The 20,456-nt window shown below is 34.5% G+C and overlaps 1 protein-coding gene across 4 annotated transcripts in view; it reads left to right on the top strand.

Moving 5' to 3' along the window:
- Window positions 1-20,456, top strand: part of LOC122570667 (lachesin-like) — a 161,990-nt gene that overhangs the window by 116,874 nt on the left and 24,660 nt on the right. For 3 of the 4 annotated variants that reach the window (XM_043733274.1, XM_043733277.1, XM_043733276.1), the window contains exons 4-5: window positions 10,067-10,225; window positions 19,818-19,940. In XM_043733274.1, coding sequence (XP_043589209.1) covers window positions 10,067-10,225; window positions 19,818-19,940 — 282 coding nt within the window. The remainder of the gene's footprint in view (window positions 1-10,066; window positions 10,226-19,817; window positions 19,941-20,456) is intronic. The other variant, XM_043733275.1, reaches the window with a different exon arrangement.

Here is a 20,456-nt window from a genome sequence, read left to right as displayed (position 1 = left end):
GTGGAAACTCGGCTAAGTACTGGTGGATTCAGCGTTTTCCGTGTCTACGTAACTTACGCTTGTCCCGCGGAACATGTCCTTTGGCTGGCGTTGGTATCCTTCTTCCGAGCCCATGCATCAACCGAACCTACCACCGAACTTTCTTGGCACTTGGTACCAGCGCTCCTGTTACCGCCAACTTGTCAAAGTTCGCTCAACTATGGGTCTCCTTAGAATCCACTGTGGTGTCGCCAGGGTTTCGTGATTCCCACCACCGACTCACCGATATTTAATCCCTGATTATTTCCCTGGCTTTAGCGTGTGCTGCTTGTGGCTAGAAAGATGGATAGTAGAAGCTCTAACTGATTCGTAATATACAGTAGGATCACTTGATGCAGCTTTGAAAATAGGGTACAAGTGTCTTCGTTGCCAATTGAGATGGTCACATTTGTAAATTTGTTATTTACAATTGGGGACAATAATATATAAATATGTAACGGAAGTGGGTGACAACGAAGTTGAATTAAAGTTGAATTTAGTGAAATGAATTAAATATTAGTGTTATACACTTAAATTTCATTTATTATATGAACCACTCGTTTACCAAATCGGTTAACTTCACAAAAGAAGAAGTAAAGGAAATTGACGCGATTATGTAAGATAAACCCCAATCATGTGTTTTGGCATTAAAATGTAAGAAATTTAAAAAGCAAAGTTAGACACTTTAGCCTGTGAATGGCTTATATGTACATCCTTCTAGTAAGTACATAGATTATTTAGTAAATAATTGAAATCAATATTTACATTAGACCAGGCTATGCATAGACTTTGTGATTTGTTCAAGAATTCTTTATGTGAAACGTTTCGTAACGAGGGCATCGTAGTTCTTAAGATGTTTTCGTTTTGAATTCGTTTTGAACGTAGGGGATTTTGAGAGAAGTTACTTTTAGGCGGCATGAATATTTCATTCGAAAGGCTATTTTTGATTCGAGGAATGACATTTTCCAAAGTGGTAATTTTGTATGGTGCATAATATTATATTATATTTTATTTTTGACTCGAATAAAGATATCTCTTTGGCCAGCGTTCATAATCTAACAGTATTGATTTAGACATTTGATCGAAGGTAGCAGAAAAATGATTCAGCATGTCTTGAACGACTGTCAAATACTATTCCACTTCTCTATTATATTACAGTTACAAATATGTATATATATATATATTCTTGCCATCAATCAAATTTCTACACGGTACTATGGATTTTAATCTAAACATCACACTCGAGTTTTCAGAATCACTCTTCATTAAATAAATTACGATGCTTTATAATTTCGTTATGTATTGCGGAATTATACAATTGTAACGAGATCTTAGGACGATTTAAATGGAAATCATATGTATTTTGTGTTCTACTGGAACAGTTAGACTTGCCGCATGGGAGTTTCAATAGTGTCTCTTGATTTCGACTAACAATGAGTTCCAAAGTTTGAATCTTATATAAGGAATAAAATGTATGGCGATTTAATTAAATCTTGTTTTTCTATAGTTGGTATCTTGGTAACTACCGGAAGAACATTATTTTAGTTCGTATTCACATTTTTATCTTAATATTTCAACTAATTCATCTTTTGTTGTAATACATATTCCTCTACATTTCTTTAATTAAAGTACTTCTAAAGCAAATGGAAATTTCTTTATCTAACGGAAATGTACTCAAACAACCTACAGACACAAAATTAATTTTGATTTCAAAAGGCTCGACTTTAAGTTTAATAGCTTAAGCACAGATATATTACATTTCCCGCTGAGTATCATAAAAATCTTAAAATCTCGCACTCTTTCCTTTCAACGCCTCGTATACAAGGACCAGTTAACACTGGCCACGATCTTAACGAGATTGCAAATGAACCCCCGGCTATAAATCCTCCCGATTACAAATCCTGCACACACAACTCTTTGCCCACCATTCGAGGCCTCTAACCTATCTCCTACTATTCAACACCCCTTGCAAATATTCCTCTGAGATCATAAAAATGAAACTCTACGAAAACATCAAAGAAAGACGAAGAACCGAAAGGAAGCGTTTAGCATGCAATCGCGAATCCAAAATAGTGTAATCAAGGATGACGTCAGGGGCTGAAAGAATCCGGTTTGTGAAGATAGAGACACCTTGGAGCACAGAGTCGCGTTGCCTTTGTAGATTGATGTCGAATTTGCCGCGGTGGGATGCAAATGTATGTAAAGTGCACACCGCGCACCAAAACCTTCATGGCCGATTGTACACTTGGTGGGCTATTAAACACCTTCCTGGCGACTGGTGCTCCTCGCCTTAATAACTGGCCGGCCTGTTCGCTCTGCAAGAAGCCCATTTACCAGTCGCTGAGCACGGCAGAACGTGCGCCAGGAGCGTATGGCTTAACCTACACCTAACCCCTCGTTAAATTTCTTCTTTATCGTTTTCGACGATCGAGTCCGGCCATCGTTACGCGAGGAGTCAGAATAGCTGGAGGTCACAGCCGGAATTGATCGCATCCTTCTTCTCTGCTCGACCATTTGACTCGTCGATGATCGATCGACTAGAAATTTTTGTCATTTATTCGGTGAAACGGAAGAACCATCCTGGTCTACAGTGTGTTTTTGATTGCACGAGGCTGTGGTCACAATGGATGCGTGCCCTGACGAACCAGTATTCTGATGAATACCTCGAAGCAATCAAACATGAAGGCCACAGGTGAAAAACACAGATGAATCACATTTTCTGTCTTTTGTAAGAGATCAAGTTTTCAATTCGATGCATTGTTGATGAATCTCATATCAAAACTACCATTGCGTTTGACTTTGGTGTCTAGGGTCGATTCTATAAGTATCTCCCACATATTTGAGCATCATTTACATATGATATGGAAAGTTGGTTTTACATTGGTCCAGTAGCACTCCAATCCATCGTTGAATTGTAACTGAAATAATGTAAACAGTGTTTTTATCCCAATACAATGCCGTCATGGTAGCAAGTAATCCAGTCACACGAGGGGATCGAAAATCTACTTTTCAAATCCAGTGTTTACCCCCACCATCGAGAACACAATATTCCAACGTTACTGGAAGCGTCGAGACGGCTCAATACCCAGCGCTGACTGAAGCGTAGTATAGTGTACATCCGATTTTGCGTGAATCCATTGCCATTACAGTTTACCACTTTTAACGGTTCAAAAAAATCTGGAATAATGTAAACATCGATCGATTTCTAGTCAAATTACTGGAATGTAATCGCTTGCTCCAGCGGTGTAAACTCAGCTTAATTCAGAAGTTACATTGATTACAATTACAATTTTCTTACGATAAATAAATCGTTTTTTGAAAATTCAAAATTAATCGTGTATTTATACAACAAAGTTATGATATTAACTATAAATGGGAAGTTCTGAGAGACTCATCTTACAATAACGTTTGTACATGCTTAGGAATGTATATATTTACATCTCCGGACACTTCATTTGTCAGAAAGACAGTTCGTCGAGGTACGCCTCCACTGCGACCATAGCATAGATCGAGGATTCGGGACAGGTGGACGTACTAGAGATGCTGATGAATTCGTAAACGCGGTAAGATTATATTTCCATGAAACTAGGAGTGTTGTTGGTCGCCTGGAGCAGTTCGCTGGACGCGCGTAAATAAGTTAGCAGACCGTTTCTGCGAGTAATTAAATGCACTCCGTGACGATGTCCCCGACACAAACACGCGATTAACTTTCAAATGGAATTCCCGAAATTCCATTAGTCAGCGGACAAACTGAAGCTGCAGCCCTTAAGCGTGCTCGCGTATACTATAATTTCCAGGGCACGGCGACTCGGAACCCCTGAGCGCAAAGCTCTTAAGCTTATCGCGAATAACCCTCGTTAAATTCCTTCCTTTATCGCGGCCGCGTTACTACCTACTTGACCGCTGCACACTGTGAAATTGCCTGTTCTCACTTTCGTGTTCGATTGGTACGACGTTTAGTCTGAACGAGAATTTCCCGATTAAATTGTGAAATTACAAGGCTGAGATTGAAGGCCTGTGTTTGCTTCATCTTGACGCTGTTGGCGTATAGTTTGAGTTCGTCCTATCTGCTCTGTCATAACGGAGTTTAATACAGCAGAAGGTTGAAAAGTGGCAAGTGTTATTGATTATTCGTTTACTTTTTTAATAGTTTGCTTTATTTTATATATAACGCCTACTTATAACATATTGTTGAAAATTGTGCAAATATTAATTAGAATTATTATTCTATATCGAAATGAAGTTTAAACAGGAGAAGATTATACAACGATAAATATTATTTATCACTCATTTGATCTTTCATAGTCCGAGCTGGCTCAGTCTTCATTAGAATTATTTTATTTTGAAGTAACTATACTTAAGTGATTACATCAATATATTATAACGGATGATTTACTGCTTAAATATTTTTGCGATCTCTACGAAATATATGCTTGTGCTAAACACCTTGTAGTTTCTAAATACATTTCCAGATTTGTTTCAAACTTTAGCAACATAATTTTGACAACCGTGTCTCGTTACAATGCTACTAAAATTTCTAAATACTTTATGCAACACATATGGTATATCCATAAAAGGTGTCTACAGGTCTTTTCTATACTTTCGTGAGCCACTGTAGTTTCTAGCAGCAGGATTAAAATTCGTACGGTGCGCTATACAAGGGGAGTTTATAAACAACTTTAAAATAACTCGTTCTTCTTACGAATGGAACGCATGGTTCGCGCAACGTGCGGCTGGAAAAAGGACGTTGGGAGAAAAATCTATGCGAATGAAGAACTACGGGCACGTTGTGTCAGGCGAAACACGTGTGAAATAATAAATTCGACGCGATTGTTTCGCCGTATCAATAAATATACTATCTGCGGATACGACGGTTTTTTGTCGCCGCGTTTGAAACACAACGTAGCCAGAGCGCGAAATGAATTGCGCCACGCGTAGCTTGATATTTTTCTCTATGGCCCGATCCAATTGCTTTTTTGTTTGATAGCCTCACATTTACTTGATTTTTCGCGAAAATTTCTCATCCATATACTCGTTTTACTTTTATTATACGGTGTTGCATTATCCGGACGATAGTCGCTCGTGAATTGTGTGCAGAAAGTTTATTGATTTATATAGCTATACGACGATGGTTATTCATTTCTATGATACATGTGGTTTCAAGGAGATAGGGTAAATGGAAATTATGTGGTGTATTTTTGGAACAGATGTAAACTTGTCGAGTAAAAAGGTTATATGTGACGGTAATATTTATTAAGCCCGGAATAATCGCGATTTGGACCAACACCTTCCTGTTGGACCAACATTATTCACCAAGACACGCTTACAATAAATTGTCCTATAGAAATATATTATATATAAATTATTATACAATAACCTACTAATTAGTATTGCTAGTGCATCGTTTCCGAATTATCGTGAATCGAGAAGTTCTAGATTATAAATATCTGTCGTATAAAGAATATTTATCATTTTATAATCATGATACTACTACTCCAAACTATCTAATCAGTTGCCTACATTTTACAGAGCTATAATTTGGTTGAGAAATTATTGTTCTGCGTTATTTTTACACCATCATATAAGCTAGCTTGTAGCTTGTAAAATTCACATGTAAAATTAGAATTTGTATTACCAGAACTCATCACTTTCGAGTTAGCAAAGCGTTAGCTTCAAACAAATAGCAAAAGTTTTATCACAAAATTCGATATTGATAGAACCAGATAAGTAATTTCAAAATTTCTTTCAGCAACGCACGTTTTATTCCTTTCCTTGTTTATTTCATCTCCTGGGTACTTAATATTCAATGTGTTGTCAATTCTGTTCATTTTCTTCTACATATAAGACAGCCTATCACGCTAATCAGGGTAACAAGTTACGCAAGGGCGAGAGACTTGTTTGGAAAGTTTACGTTACGTTCGAAAACCTCTCCTTGTGAAAAGTTCGTTTTCCAACTACTTTACCTCCTGAACACGTCTTCCTGAACTCGTAGGTAAGACAGGATTGAGAGTTTCCTTGAGAAAGCTAGGCCTCGATAGCGATCTTCATATATACCCTAACCTATATGTATATATATTATAGTTAACAAAAGCTCATGAATATTTCTCATTGGATAGAATATTCTTGGAAGAAAAGCTGCGATAATCTTGAATTATGCCTTACCATTGAGAACATCTAATTAATTTAATTGATACTTAATGAGCTTAATATTCTTGAAACTCGCTTTAACAACGAAATATTATTTAAGAAAATTTTGAATACATACTTGAATAAAAAGAATATCGTAAATATCTGATAAAAATATTATCGAAGGATATAACACGAGCAAAGAAATTGGAATAAATGGGAATATTATTTAATAAGAGATACTCTGATTTTTGTTTATAAAGTTCAAAAACTGTTTAGCTTTTTTTTGGGAAATTTTCAACTATTTAACAGACCATTAGCTTTAGATATAGCGTTTCTTCCATTGCAGACTTTGTGCACTTTTTCTAAAGAACTAGCTGCAATAGCATCTGTCTGTGGGAAAGTTTTCTTCATGGAATCGTTTGTCAAGTATACGGGCTTCTAAAGATCGTTAAAAACTAATTTTCACCTTGTTCTTGAAAAGCTCTTTGGATATGACACGTCTACCCTCTTGTGGACACTAGGAGAAGTAGAAACTTTAAAATCGAAATTTTCAACTTTCAGTGATATAACCTAGTTTTCTCTATAACAACGTTCTCTATTATCTTTCGTTCTAATAATAACTAGTGGCTCTTCAGATTACATTACTCTTTATTATGTAAAAATATGGAAAAGTGCAAATATTCGAGTACGTAATTAAGAATAATATAATTATATTAAGCAAATATTCTCATTGATTCCTAAAAATAATTAGTTTCTAGAACGCGTTTAATTATAAATAACATTTTCTTCTTTACCTCCTTTATTTAAAGCATTTAAAAATGTCTACGTTGACATTCTACTTTGCTATACTAAAAATACTGAAGGTTGTTAAATTTTGAATGTGAATTCTTCGTTTTTGAATTTTAAATTTTAAATTTGTGTTTCAAATTTGGAACTTCAAGCTTTGAATTTTAAAATCCTTTAAATCTGAAGGCTGCATGATTTTATAAGGGTTTCCGATGGTTCCAAACGTTTCAACATTTCAGAAGTGCAGCACATTTTGAAAAACATATTTGTACTTCCTTTAATTTCAAACGCTATTACAAGCGATCAATTTTCTATAAAGATAGAATGTGTTCCTTTGAATTCCGTGAAACTAAAAATCGAAAAATCGAATGAAAACACTGGCCGATGCTATTTTGGAACTGTTTTTGTTACCTCTTATGAACCCATGGTTTTTACAATCTTTTCTATATTTTTATGCATAAAACATATTTCATGAAGTATAATACCTAGTTGTTTTATAAACGGAAAATTGATCGATGAAGTGTATTATTTGATTGTTTTACATTACTTTATACAATTACATTATTTGATTGCTTAACTTGAATCTATTGATTCAATTAAAGTTTCGTTTTACACAAACGTTTCGCAGCTATTGTGACTCGTTCGACAATTTTAGTGTTATATAGATTTTTAACTTGATTTTGAAGTGCGCAAATAAAATTTAGTGTTCTTTACAATTTATTTTTACAAAATAATTCTTACAAAATATTAAATACATTTTTAGAGATAATAAAGTTGGCGTATTTAAAAGTTTCAGTGAGCGAGATTAAGAGTAAATGTATCGTATAAATGTATAAGCCCTAGATGCCAGAATTAAAAAGTGAAACTGCAGGTATCGTTTTAATCGATAACGCCACCTCGCCTTTCCCGTTTAAATTGAAATTATAACCTTCAGTAAATTGAAGAGCGTGGTTATCATCGTGCACCACGATATGCCATTTAATTTCCAGCGCGTGCGAAACAAAACACTTTCCCTTCTGCGATTGAAATGACGATTAAAGTACCGGAGCGTGGCCAATTATCGCGAATCAATGGCATGAAACAAAAGCCCGCCGCGGCCCCTTCGTCTCACTTACGTCAAGGGAAAAAGGAAATCGAGCCACCAAAGCTGCAATAATAGCCATTTAATTCTTTCTCTTAGAAATTTTCAAGCAATTTACCCGTATACAATTCCACATTATATTATGTATTATGCGTATTATGAAATTGCTTTCAACTTTTTTAATTGACAGTTTATTTCATGAATAATACGTTTCATTTAGTGAACGTTTCAATATATATATTTCGAAAATCTTTAATACGGAGTATAAAATACATTTAAATTAATTTTACATTCACTAAAATGCGTAAAATGTTATCTCACATAATAAAAATATATATCAATATAAATTATTGCAATATTAACTATCTACAACAGATAACAGATAAATTTATAATGTGATTTAAGGAAAAGAATATATGATATGTTTGGAAGTATTTTATCTTTTCGCTTAAATTTAATTACTTGCTACAGAAATTTTTAATTAGAAGAAGAAATTATAATTTGAAATTATACAGGGTCTTAAAAACAATTTCCAACAGAAAGTTTCAGCATTTATAGTATGAACGGAAAAAAATAACAAAACATTTAATTAAAATAAGTTATAAAAACTATGCTTTTAATGTAAAAGGTTTATATTTTCTTTTACGAATATTTGATAAATTCCGTATAAACATTGTGTGTTATTACATCAGTTGTATCAACAAGAAGAAAATACAAGAATATTAATGTGTATTATATTGATTCATGAAAAACAAAGTAAACGTTCTCTAAAATTTCCTTAAATAGGTTTCTTTAAACAATCCCTTTATTTCTACGTGTAATGTATTATCAAGAAAAATATTTAAGTTAACTTCAAATACAAACTTGCAGTTTAATTTGTGTTCGCTAAAAAAAAAGTAAATTTATGTTGATTAAATTCTCGCTTTGTCAGTGAATATTGTACATTTTTGAAATCTTACTTTCATATTTTCTCGGCATCTTAAAATTATATCAATAGAATTACATGTAATTTAAAATTTACAAACGATCATAAATCATTTTTCACAATTTCATTACGATCATATATGTATAAATAATATTCAAAAACATAACTATCCCAGACAAATCCCTACATGCGCTCTATGCACTCTAAAAAAAAAGAAAAAGATATACACCAGTAAAATTCACTCAAACCCATTCCAACATGTCCTTACAATACTCCATACATCAATACATACCTCGCATTCACCCAAACAAAACATCCACCATCAAAGTTTCATCCAATAACATAACAAACCTAAATTCTATGAAAGAGAAACTCCTAAACAATATCTTACGTGTGTATATGTACAGTTGCTCACGAAAGAATCCACAAACTTGTGTTATATAAAATATAAAATATTTTGAAAATTCATTAGCACTGTAACGGGATTTGGCTACCATAATTATATCGGCAAAGTTTGAAACAAATCTAAAAATGTGCATTTATAATCATGACAGTTCTCTCAGTTCAAATTTAGTCATACGAAAGTCCTACTATATCATACGAAATTTAATACCGATCTTGAAACTGATCGATTAGTATGTGAATAACACAATGACATGAAAATACTTTTTATAGTCACTATACATAAAAGGTTCCTATAATATATACTCAAGTATTTTTCTGAGCCACTGTACTGTGTGTAATTCCAACTACCAATCCACAGAACCCGAATTTCGCACAGGATTCCAGGTGATCGAAAGCACCTTAAACGCGTCACCACACAATAGGGAGGCGGATCGGTGAACCGGTCACGTTACGACGTAACGCAGGCCCGTTCAAGCGTATTCACGATCAGCCGAGCGATTCCCGGTTTTACGATCGGATTGTCGTATGCGGAACACCAGGGCGGCGGTCGATTCGTCGATGGCGTTGCGGAATATTTGCGAATACACAACGAGACATCGGTAGATCGGGGCCAGATAGCCATCTATCCAATCGAATGGCGTCGCGTTCGAGCGTGCCCTGTGTATACGAGGTGTACACGAGGGAGGCGGGATAGTATCGTTGCAATGTGCTCATTGTTTCAGTACCACCGGATATCCTGGACGACTCCACCAGCACCGACATGGAGGTACGAGAGGGCAGCAATGTGACATTACGATGCGCCGCGACTGGTACCCCCAAGCCGAAGGTCACGTGGCGGCGAGAAGTTGGTGGCACGATCGCACAATCGAATTCACACGAAGGTACGTATTTAAGGAGTAAATGGAATGAACGTGACAGATATACTAGTTCTTGGGTTTATGGAGACTGTATTTAATACCAGAACTAGGAATTTATAATGAGTGATACCTATCACAAATGTTAGGTTGTTATTTGTTATTTGTTATAGGTTGTATTTGTTGCTCTGCTGTTCAGAAGCTTTTATTAAATACAGCAGAAGGTTGATTTTGAAAATGCCTATTCTCATTAAATGCAATGATTGGTTGATTTTATATTTAAATTCCCATTTTTCTTAACCCAACACCTCGTTATTTTTTCATGGATATTTACGTCAACCATGCGGCAATTTACCGATTTGTTACTTTGTTTAAAGCGAAACGTAGAAATATTATATGCGATTGGTATTACATAACCTCAGATATAACTCAAAGAAATGTCCGGATCGCATTTTACACTATCCGCCACCCAACTCGTCTGCTACTCCTATTTGACCCATCTGCACCGACTGGACCATGTTTCCTTCTTTCGCACCTTGGGTCCATTTATGCCTGCTTTCTCGCTGCAGGCATTGTTATCCTGCAATCGTCCTCGCCTCGTTCCGCGTATATTGCCACTTTTCTCGCACCGGGAAGCGTACTTTCCCTGAACCTTCTTCTGCCGAATAAAGCTGGGAAAGACACACGACTCGTTCGCCTCTCTGATTGCATGAGATCTTTATTGCGAGGATAGAGTAGCAACGCCTGGGTTTTGACAGCTACGCCAGCTAGATGAGATCGCGCCCCTTGCTCCTTTCTTTGGCGTTTGTGCTTGGACGCGAGATGTCTTGCGACGAATTCTAGCTCGTGTGAGTCATGTGTTTTGACTCATCTTAAAATGAATGATGGAGTTAATTTCTAGTCTGAATGGATGTTTGACAGATTAAACGTAAAATAATGCGCTATAAGATTTGTCACACAACTAAAAGTGAGTTAAGTATACTATTTTGAAGTTCTTCATAATCATATTTGACGGATTAGAAAATAATTTGGTTATATATAGCTCGATCTTGACTTTATCTTACCCTAACTCATCCATTTCGATTAGTTTCATATATAAATTGAACATATAGTCCCTTATACAAAACAATGGAGATTTAGATTAACAAAAATTGATAGAGTCAATGAAAGCAGAATATAGATTGAATTGCAATAAAATGAATGAGAATTTTACTTCTATGGAATATATGAATATAGATGTTTATTTTATTAATTTACAATTTTGTTTTGTTTATTTTTCCATGTTACAATTTTATTTTAATAAGATTCAGCACATGGTCCCGATTTAATACAAATTATTGTGTGTTAGGAATCATAATTCAATTTTGCTAAGGGAGGATAATAATTAAAGTCGTACTTCGATACAGTTTAACGTGGTCAGTAGAAATAAAACTTGACTCAATTATAATTCTGCAAAACGTATAGAAATAGAATAAAACAATCAACGAAACGGATAAAGTTTGAACTACGCATCAGTAGAACATTGTATTTATGAATTTAAAGTTTGCCAAATAAATTAATTTAATTAAATCAACTTTAATGGAAGTAGTATCCATAATACTCGTTGTTAATAGTTTAAGATTAATGTTTGTAGAGACTACTATAATGGCTTACACTTTCCAATTAATTTTCTAATGTATTTACATGGATATGCATATCTATTCCTTTATTTATCGATAATCATGTAAATATTTGCGATTAACATATTCTATTGCTGAAACTGTATTTTTTTTTAAAGAAGCGTATCTTTCTTTACTTCTATAAAATTCTACTTTTGTCAAAGATAGCATTAATTAAACATTAGTTTAAATAATGTTTGCTCCAACTTCGATACTTACTGTTTTCTTTGTCGTTGAAAATCTTTCTGTTAAAACACGTACACTAAAAGACACAACAACTGTGTCAGTAGATATTGTTGAGAGTATGGTAGTTCTGTTTAGTGCATATGCTGCATGCACAACGTATAGGTCAATAGCAGCGAATGGATTAATCCATTGAAGACCAGACAGCGAAGTGATGCACGAATTATACGTAAACGCTGCATTATTGTTCTATAACGAATTTGAGAATCTTAATATTCGGCTGAAAATTGTAAATCTCAAAATCTGAAAATTAAAAAACTTGAAAGTTTGAGTATTTGGAAATTAGAGATCCCGCGTTAACGCAACTTTATTCTTTGATCGGTTGATTACATCAAACATCAATCACCTGTTTCTGGGACATTTATGAATACTTCAAGTCATGGGAACAGTGAACATTTTTCATTAGTGAACATTTGATTGTTTTAGCAAACAATTATTAATTGTAATATATTAATTATAATGAAATACGAGTCGAAAAATATTTTGCTTTCGGTACCAGAGCCAAAAGTGAATCCAGTTAAGCATTGATCGTGTGCTTTACTGTTCATGCGTTATAATTGATTGACGTTCTACAGTAATACGTTTATGGATGTCGCACTGTGTTATTCTACGTGTTTTCGGTCATCGACTTCCCTGTCACACACGCAAATATAACGAGAATAACATCATTCAAAAACGGTCTTGTCCTATTTCGACGATATATTTGACACACATATTATTCGCATAAACTTACACGTAAAGCACAATACATCCAATTACAATTCAGTCGAATATCATTCATTATTCAATTAATTATTCCCATTTCTATAACATATTGATATCAATCAGGAATTATTGACGACCTAAAGCATTCTGGAGAATTCTAATTTATAATGGAACGAGTCACGAAAACGTTCGATGAAAGAGAATTGTTAATAAATTACTAATAATAATCATTTTGTGATATGTCGAACGGATCGATCGCCATCGTCAATCATATAGAGATGACACTAACGATTACTGAAAAATTATTGATAACTTAATGATGCTTATCAATATACCAAGTGATATCGCCGAGGTACCGGCGAGATAAATAGAAATGACTACAGAATAAATAGAACGTAGCACGCGATAAATTTATCACTATACTGCAGATTTTTTACAAATTCATATTTTTCACCCACCATATATTATCGTGAGTATTTTGTACGGACATTTTATATACTTTTTGGGCTAGATGCATTTTGTAAATGTCCACACCATAAAAATTGTCAAAACTGCATTTAAAATCCTTTAAGAACGAATATTTCAATCCTGAAAACTTGAAGTTTCAATTTCCTTTTAAACGTCAACCGTCACCCCCTATTAAACGTCATTCTTCTTGACGTACTCATTAAGCACGATGCACTTCAATTAAATAAACGGACAGCGTTGAACACTGCATCTCGGAATCGACATGCAATAGTATAGACTAATCTATCCTCCAATTCGGAAATCGATACTGGTCGGTTTTCTTATCTATTTCTGTCCAGGTGGAATCGATGTGACGAGCGTTTCAGTTTTCAAGCCGTCAAAGCGTCCATCGGTCGTTTTGTCCATCCTTTTGCCCCTTAATTACCATTTCTGACCCCTTATTCGAATTATTCAGTTGTCTATTCTTCGTGCCACTCTGTCTCTTTACCCGATACGCAATTTCTCTGATCCAAGTCCATCCCTCCCCAGCTCCCTCGAGGCGCCATGACTGTTCAACCCATTCCGTGACTAATTGCACACGGAAGTGCAGGGGACGTTTCGAATTGTACGGTCTGCAGGTGCGTAAGCAAAAGGGTTAGCCTAACCCTTTCTCTGAGCCCTTCTCCTCACCCTTTCTCTGAGCCCTTCTCCTCACCCTTTCCCGGGCCGGATCGTTCTCAATCCTCCTCGTCCTTTCCAGACTCGAGCTTAAACACTAAGACTACGAACAGCGGTGACAATTGTGAAGCGTTTGTGGTTTCTCGTTTGAGCGAGCCAGGCGACAATTTTTTAGCCACTTTAGCCAGATAAATGGCCAAGGTTCTCTTCCCGTTAATTAAAATCCTTAATTCTAGACTCTTAATTGATGAAGGAGTTGAAGTCTGAAAGGGTTGAACGATTTCTTTTTAAAACAACTGACAATTTCGGGAACTGAATAAGAATTGGAAATTGTGAAAGCGGCCATGAACTGGAAGACTCGAGATCCCGTTTCTGCTTTTCTTAAATCTTTCGGAGCTTAACCTGAAACTGTCTATTCTGTCCTTGGATGAAATAAGAGCTTTTCTTCTCACCTCGTTTGACAAATCGTTCGATTACGTTTGAATAGTCGGCTCCGGTCATGCTTCAAGTCACTTCTTCAAGAGCAAGAATGTGACGTTTGGGAAGTTTTGGAAATTTTTAGCTGTTAGAAGTTTGTTTTCTTGTAGGAATTGAAGTAAGGATTGCTTGCTAAGGATTTTCATATGCAAATACCAATACTTTATGAGTGTTAACACGCGATAGATAGATTGGTACATAATTATATATTTGTATGAATATAAGGTTATAGCATATATTTGAAAGATTGTAATAATATCTTAGTACATCTAGAACTTTTTGTACATTGAAACTACATCGTCAGTGCCGTTTTACAGAACACAAGTTACAATTTATCGATAGGTTGTAAATTCTGTGGCATAATAGTGATATTTTTCATCAAAAAAACGAAATTTTACAAGAAAATCTTATTAATTACCAGTCATACAATTATCCTATTTGACGTAAAATTTTATTATTAATTACTAAATCATCTCATACGAGAGTGTCAATCTCCTTCGTTCGAATATACGTCTGCTTATCGTACCTATTCACATTCCACGTGAATTTTAACTGAACCAATCCAACTTCAAACATCACGTAGAAAGAAGAATCCTCAAAAATCGAATGTCTTCAGCTATCTACCGAAAGCTTTGAAAGCTGTATCTATAGGATGTATCGGATCCGAAGTTTCGATATAAGAGAGGATATGACCTATACTAGAATGAGAAGGAATTTCTCTGGTCTGGTTAGAAGATAGGAATGAAATTCCGGTGATTTATTCACCGGATGAACTTTTTCTCGTCCTAGTCTGGTTTTAAGGAATCGTTTTAAGCATTTGTCGCCGTTGCTTCCTTTTATTCTTCCTACTCGCTTCTTATGCGCTTCTGCTTTGCCCAGCTGTCGGTTCTCGACGAGAAGCAGTTCGATTCCATTAAGCGATAAGTAAAAGAAAAATAAAATATTCCATCAGTTCTGTATACCTATTTCTATTCTTCCGCCTTTTCCCCTGCTATCTCTCTGTTTCTCTCACTCGTACTGTGGAAACGACGTTTTGTCCTTTCGAAGCAGACACGCAAGGCCGAACTTGATGGCGCTGGTAGATGAAAAGCAAAGTCTTTTCCCCGGTGAAGCTTCCTGTCGGTAATTTCAGAACAGCTAGAAGCGATGCTCCCGTAATTGCCCAAGTACGAACAGCTTGACACGTGGAATGAATTTCGACGGGCTAAACGATTTTCTCAACAGGTGTTTAAAGGGATGTGCCTTTTTCGCGCCTTTTTCAATGCACTCAATTAGGGTTACAGCACCCTCTCCTTTGAACTACGAACTTAGTCTTCTGCCGTATTGATGAAATGTCTTTTCGAAGTTTTAAAAAGTTTATAATGAGTTGGAAATGAAAAATATTTGGATGTTTTTTACCCGTACCTTCATTCCCTGTTCCTTCGCAAATTAATTATCATACGGTGGAGTTGTTTCGTAATGGGAAATTGAAAGTTAGAGACTGAAAATTGGTAATTTATATTTGGTAGTTTTTGGCCTACGTATCTTGTCTTTTATATCTTCGATGATTAATTATTAAACAATGGAGCGAGAAATTGAAAGCTTTATAATAATAGGAGATCGGATATTAGAAACTGAAGATCCGCAATTAGTAATTGGTATTTGGTAATTAAAAGCTATTAATTGGACATAGAGAGTTCACGTTGCTGGAAATTAGCGAAATTATCAAATATCGTTTATTGTTTCGTCAAAGTTGATGATTAGCAATTGGTTATTGGAAATTTGATTGATTAAGTCATCAAATGTATTGGTGTGTTTATTGCTTTATGCAGATAAAACAGAAAACACACCACTTTAAATCTCAAATTCTGTATTATTCTCAATTACGTCATAATTTTATTTATTAATCGATGACAATTGCAAAATGGTTATTGAATATTTATAAATATATTAGTAGCTAGAAATTGAAAATTTTAACTTGACAGAAACTTCATCGAATAACAAATTCATTATTTTGAACTATATCATACTGTAATTAACTATTAAACTACAATTTAATCATAATTTAATCTATACCATAGTTTAAAGTAAAGAATAGTAATAGTAATTCTATTTAGTGCCCCATATTTTTGACTGTAGTAATACAAATCAGTAATTTATCTTTATTCGATAAAATTCGAAGACCTTTAATACAATTATTCGTATCGTGCAATATCTGGTATCATTGTTTGAAGTAATTTCAATGTCCGAGAAAATTAATTCCCTCATATCAAACTATAGTTATCCAATAAATACTACTGCGAAAATGTAGTTACGTTCACAGCAGTGAAACGTAATAAAATTTACCTAATTAATTATATTGGCGATGAAACGAGACTGCGTTAGAATAAAATTCAACTTGTTGTGTTTGCTCTACATTCACGATTTCCATCGTCGAAAATTCAAAAATTGTTTACTGACTGTCTCGGACCTCGCCTGTTTCGATAGCACAGCACGCAAAGCGCTTTTTATGAGATTAAATTTCAATTTTCAAATTGGCCATCAATTTCGCAGATCAGCAAGCGGCTCTAAATCAAAAGATTCAAACAACAAAGGGGCCAGCGAGCAGGTTTCATAAATTCTACTTTGAAGTGGCGGTTTCGTTTAAAGTTTTTTATACAGAGATTAAATTCGAACGAGTACATGATCCTATTTGAGATGATATCGTAAATTTTTATCAAATTTTCTAATTTCGTAAAAAAGAAGAATGCAAAGTTGCAAGTTGTACGCGTTGGAGAAGTTCCTTCGTAAAAAAAACTTCTAGATTATTTCTCTTAAGGTGTTGACTGAGTTTTAGAGGAATTTTGATTCTAAATGTATGAAATTTTCTTCAAATCGTTAAACTTTCGCAATGAAACTCTGAAACTACTGCCTGCCTTTATTTAGCGGCTTAATAATTATTTTAGCTTGCAGATTTCCCCGCACTTTAAATGTTTTTAAGGAAAGTTCCAAGTTATTGTAGTCGCGCGTTTATATCTCTTTTGTTAAAGAAGAGGTTGTTGTGATGAGAATCTTGTTTTATAAAAGTAGCTATTAGGGTAAAAATTGGACGAGAAAAATGTTAATCAAATAACTGGATACTCCAATCACGAAACTCGTAAATTTAATTCAGAATGATTTATCATAATCATATTCAACAGAATTGCAATATCTCAAACCCAAAATCGATATTTCAGATGATTTGTGTCTTTCGTATTTCTATAACACCGACATACTGAAGATTCTCTCGTTTCGGATTCTCAAATTACGTATGTCATTGAAGTTCATAAAGTCAGGAAATTAGCATCTCCTTTCGCGGTTTCTACCATTACAGTCGCTACTTTAATAAATTGTCGGTACGGAGAATTTCACGGGCCACAGAGGAGGTTTCGTTAAACGCGGTTACATCACTTACGTGCCCCTTCAAGCGATCTAATTAAATCTCTTAAGTAGGTTTTCCGTTTTTGCCTTGCAACGTTCACCCACTCGTATCCGGTGCATCGCACTCCGACTTCTCGTGGTTCGAATATTTTCCAGCAGATTACAGCCGTTCCACGGGTATAATCATATTTAACGTTTACCAGCCTTAGCAGCAACCCGGCGGCAACGTTATTACTCGTAAACATAGGCATTGATTACGTAAACAGCTGGCAAACTTTATAACAATTCACCTGTTTCGTGTACTCGCCATAACGAAAATGTGCACTTCCGCTGTCCTTTGAAAATACCGAATCGGCTTAATTTTGATATCATGTAAATTAAATTTCAAAATTACGAATGGCCAGCATTTTTTTATTACTTACTAATTATTATTGTTTTTCTTATTATTTCATTTCGAAAAATATAAGTAACGAATATTACGATTTTATTATTATTATTATTATTATTATTATAGCACGATGAAGCTGATATTATTTAAAAGTTAATATACAATAACTGTAAATTGATATTTATAAAAGATCTGGTGTTTGAAAAGATTTTTGTCTAGATTGCGTTGATTTTAAACCGTTCTTTCATTTTGATAGAGGAAATACCTTGATTAATTGAAGTACTACTCATGTCATATTTAATACCAATGCGTAATACCAAAGAATCGTTGATTTCATTTCATATTTTATATCATATTTTTGTCTGTAATTTATAATTTACTTTTAATTTTATAATGTACTTTAAATTTTACCTATAATTCTAACAGAATTTATTAAACATCACTACTGTGAATATGACTCAAACATTAACCAATTTCTCATGGCCAGAAATTGTATAATGATTTTTGATAATTTCAGTTTAGAATGTTTGCTTTTAAAATAAAGATAGTCTAATAATAAATTTCATAAACTTTATTTCTCGAAGGAAGAAAATCAGTAACCTCCTGATATTCGTTATTTTATAAACATGCTTGATAGGAATCTGTTTTCCCCGGCATAATAATGTCCTAGTTCAGGAACGGAAATCCACCGGATGCTTCTTAAAAAGTCTCTATCTATGCAAAGGTTCAAGGATGTATTTTAAGATTTCATTCCTTCACTTACGATTTTTATGAATAGTTAAATGGGCAATTAGAAAGGAAATTCTCTTCTTCCTAAATTAGCTAAGAATAATCAAAATATTAAAAATATTATGACATAACATATAATATGATATAAAATACATTGGTTCTTTTATGACAGACAAATGTTTATAGCCACTGTCTGAATTTAGAGAATTACAGATGTAAGGGAGGACTGATAATGATTACTTGGGGTGTGAAAGAGGAGTTTATGGCTATCCAAGGTTTTGGGTGAACGTCACCGAATGTGTATACATGTTATTCTATCTAGCTTAAGTAAAAGAGGATATAAATTAAAGGAGGAAAATCTATCAGCATAAAATATTCAATTTATCCTACGACCAACTATCAGACTTGTTTAGTCACCAAAAATATAAAATACAGTGGATTCAGGGTATTAATATCAGCATTAACGTCAAATTATTAATATCAAATTAATTTCAACCATCAAAAAATATAATACACGATTCGATTTCTTATAATATTTATAACGAAGCAGCTTCAGTCAGCTCCAACATTCCAGATATCAGATATTATGATCCTCGACTTCAACTGCCGGAATAAATCTCTACCATTCCACTTTCTATTCATCGAAAAACCTTTCATTTATTCGAAAAATCAACTAAACCAGAAAAGGCTGCATAACAGATATTCAAGTGAATAACCTATGTGAAATCGACTGCTTAATGCACTGGGATTTTACGCAGTAGCACTATTTGACAGCTTTTATTTGAGATTCGCAGAGCTGGACGAGTGCGATAGCAATTTTTCGGAAGTATCTCGGTTTTAAACGTTCCCGCAGCCGCTTATGGCGGGGCCAACAAATGAAACACGCACTTCTATACATTTGTATGTTTTGTTACAGTAGGCGAGGGCTCGGTGTTGAAGCTAACGCGCGTCACGCGTGCCCATATGGGACCGTATCTGTGCATAGCGTCGAATGGTGTTCCTCCAGCAGTCAGCAAGCGGATCGTGCTCAATGTTTACTGTAGGTTCTTTACTAGAAATACATTTTAAGAAACTATATAATATGTACACAGTCTCACGATAGTATCTTAACATCTACCATAAAAAATTTGTGTGTATATGTATTTCATATGTATCATTTAAAACATTTTGATTAACGCTGTAATGAGACACGACTGTCGTAATTATATTAGTTAAATTTGAAACTATTCTGGCAGTGTATATAAAAATTCTGAGGTATTTAGTTTTATAATCATGAGATTAAAATTTAATCGATTGCTTAATAAAGATGTTGGTAATTATAAAATATAAAATATTTCGAGATAGTCTCCTGAAAAAAAGTTTGCAAGAAATTGCAAAGAGTTACTTCAACTTTATTCGAGAATTCACGCAATGACAATGTTATTTGATTATTCAAACAGCACGCTGATGATTAATTTGTATAACTATGTTCCTGATTTCATCTGATTTCTTAAAAAATGTATTTTTCTTACTGTTTATTGTTTCACCCTATGAAGCCAATAATATTTGATTATCT

Source organism: Bombus pyrosoma, linkage group LG9, assembly GCF_014825855.1.
Source record: "Bombus pyrosoma isolate SC7728 linkage group LG9, ASM1482585v1, whole genome shotgun sequence".
NCBI classification, from domain to species: domain Eukaryota; kingdom Metazoa; phylum Arthropoda; class Insecta; order Hymenoptera; family Apidae; genus Bombus; species Bombus pyrosoma.
This window is presented reverse-complemented; position numbering and strand designations above follow the sequence as displayed.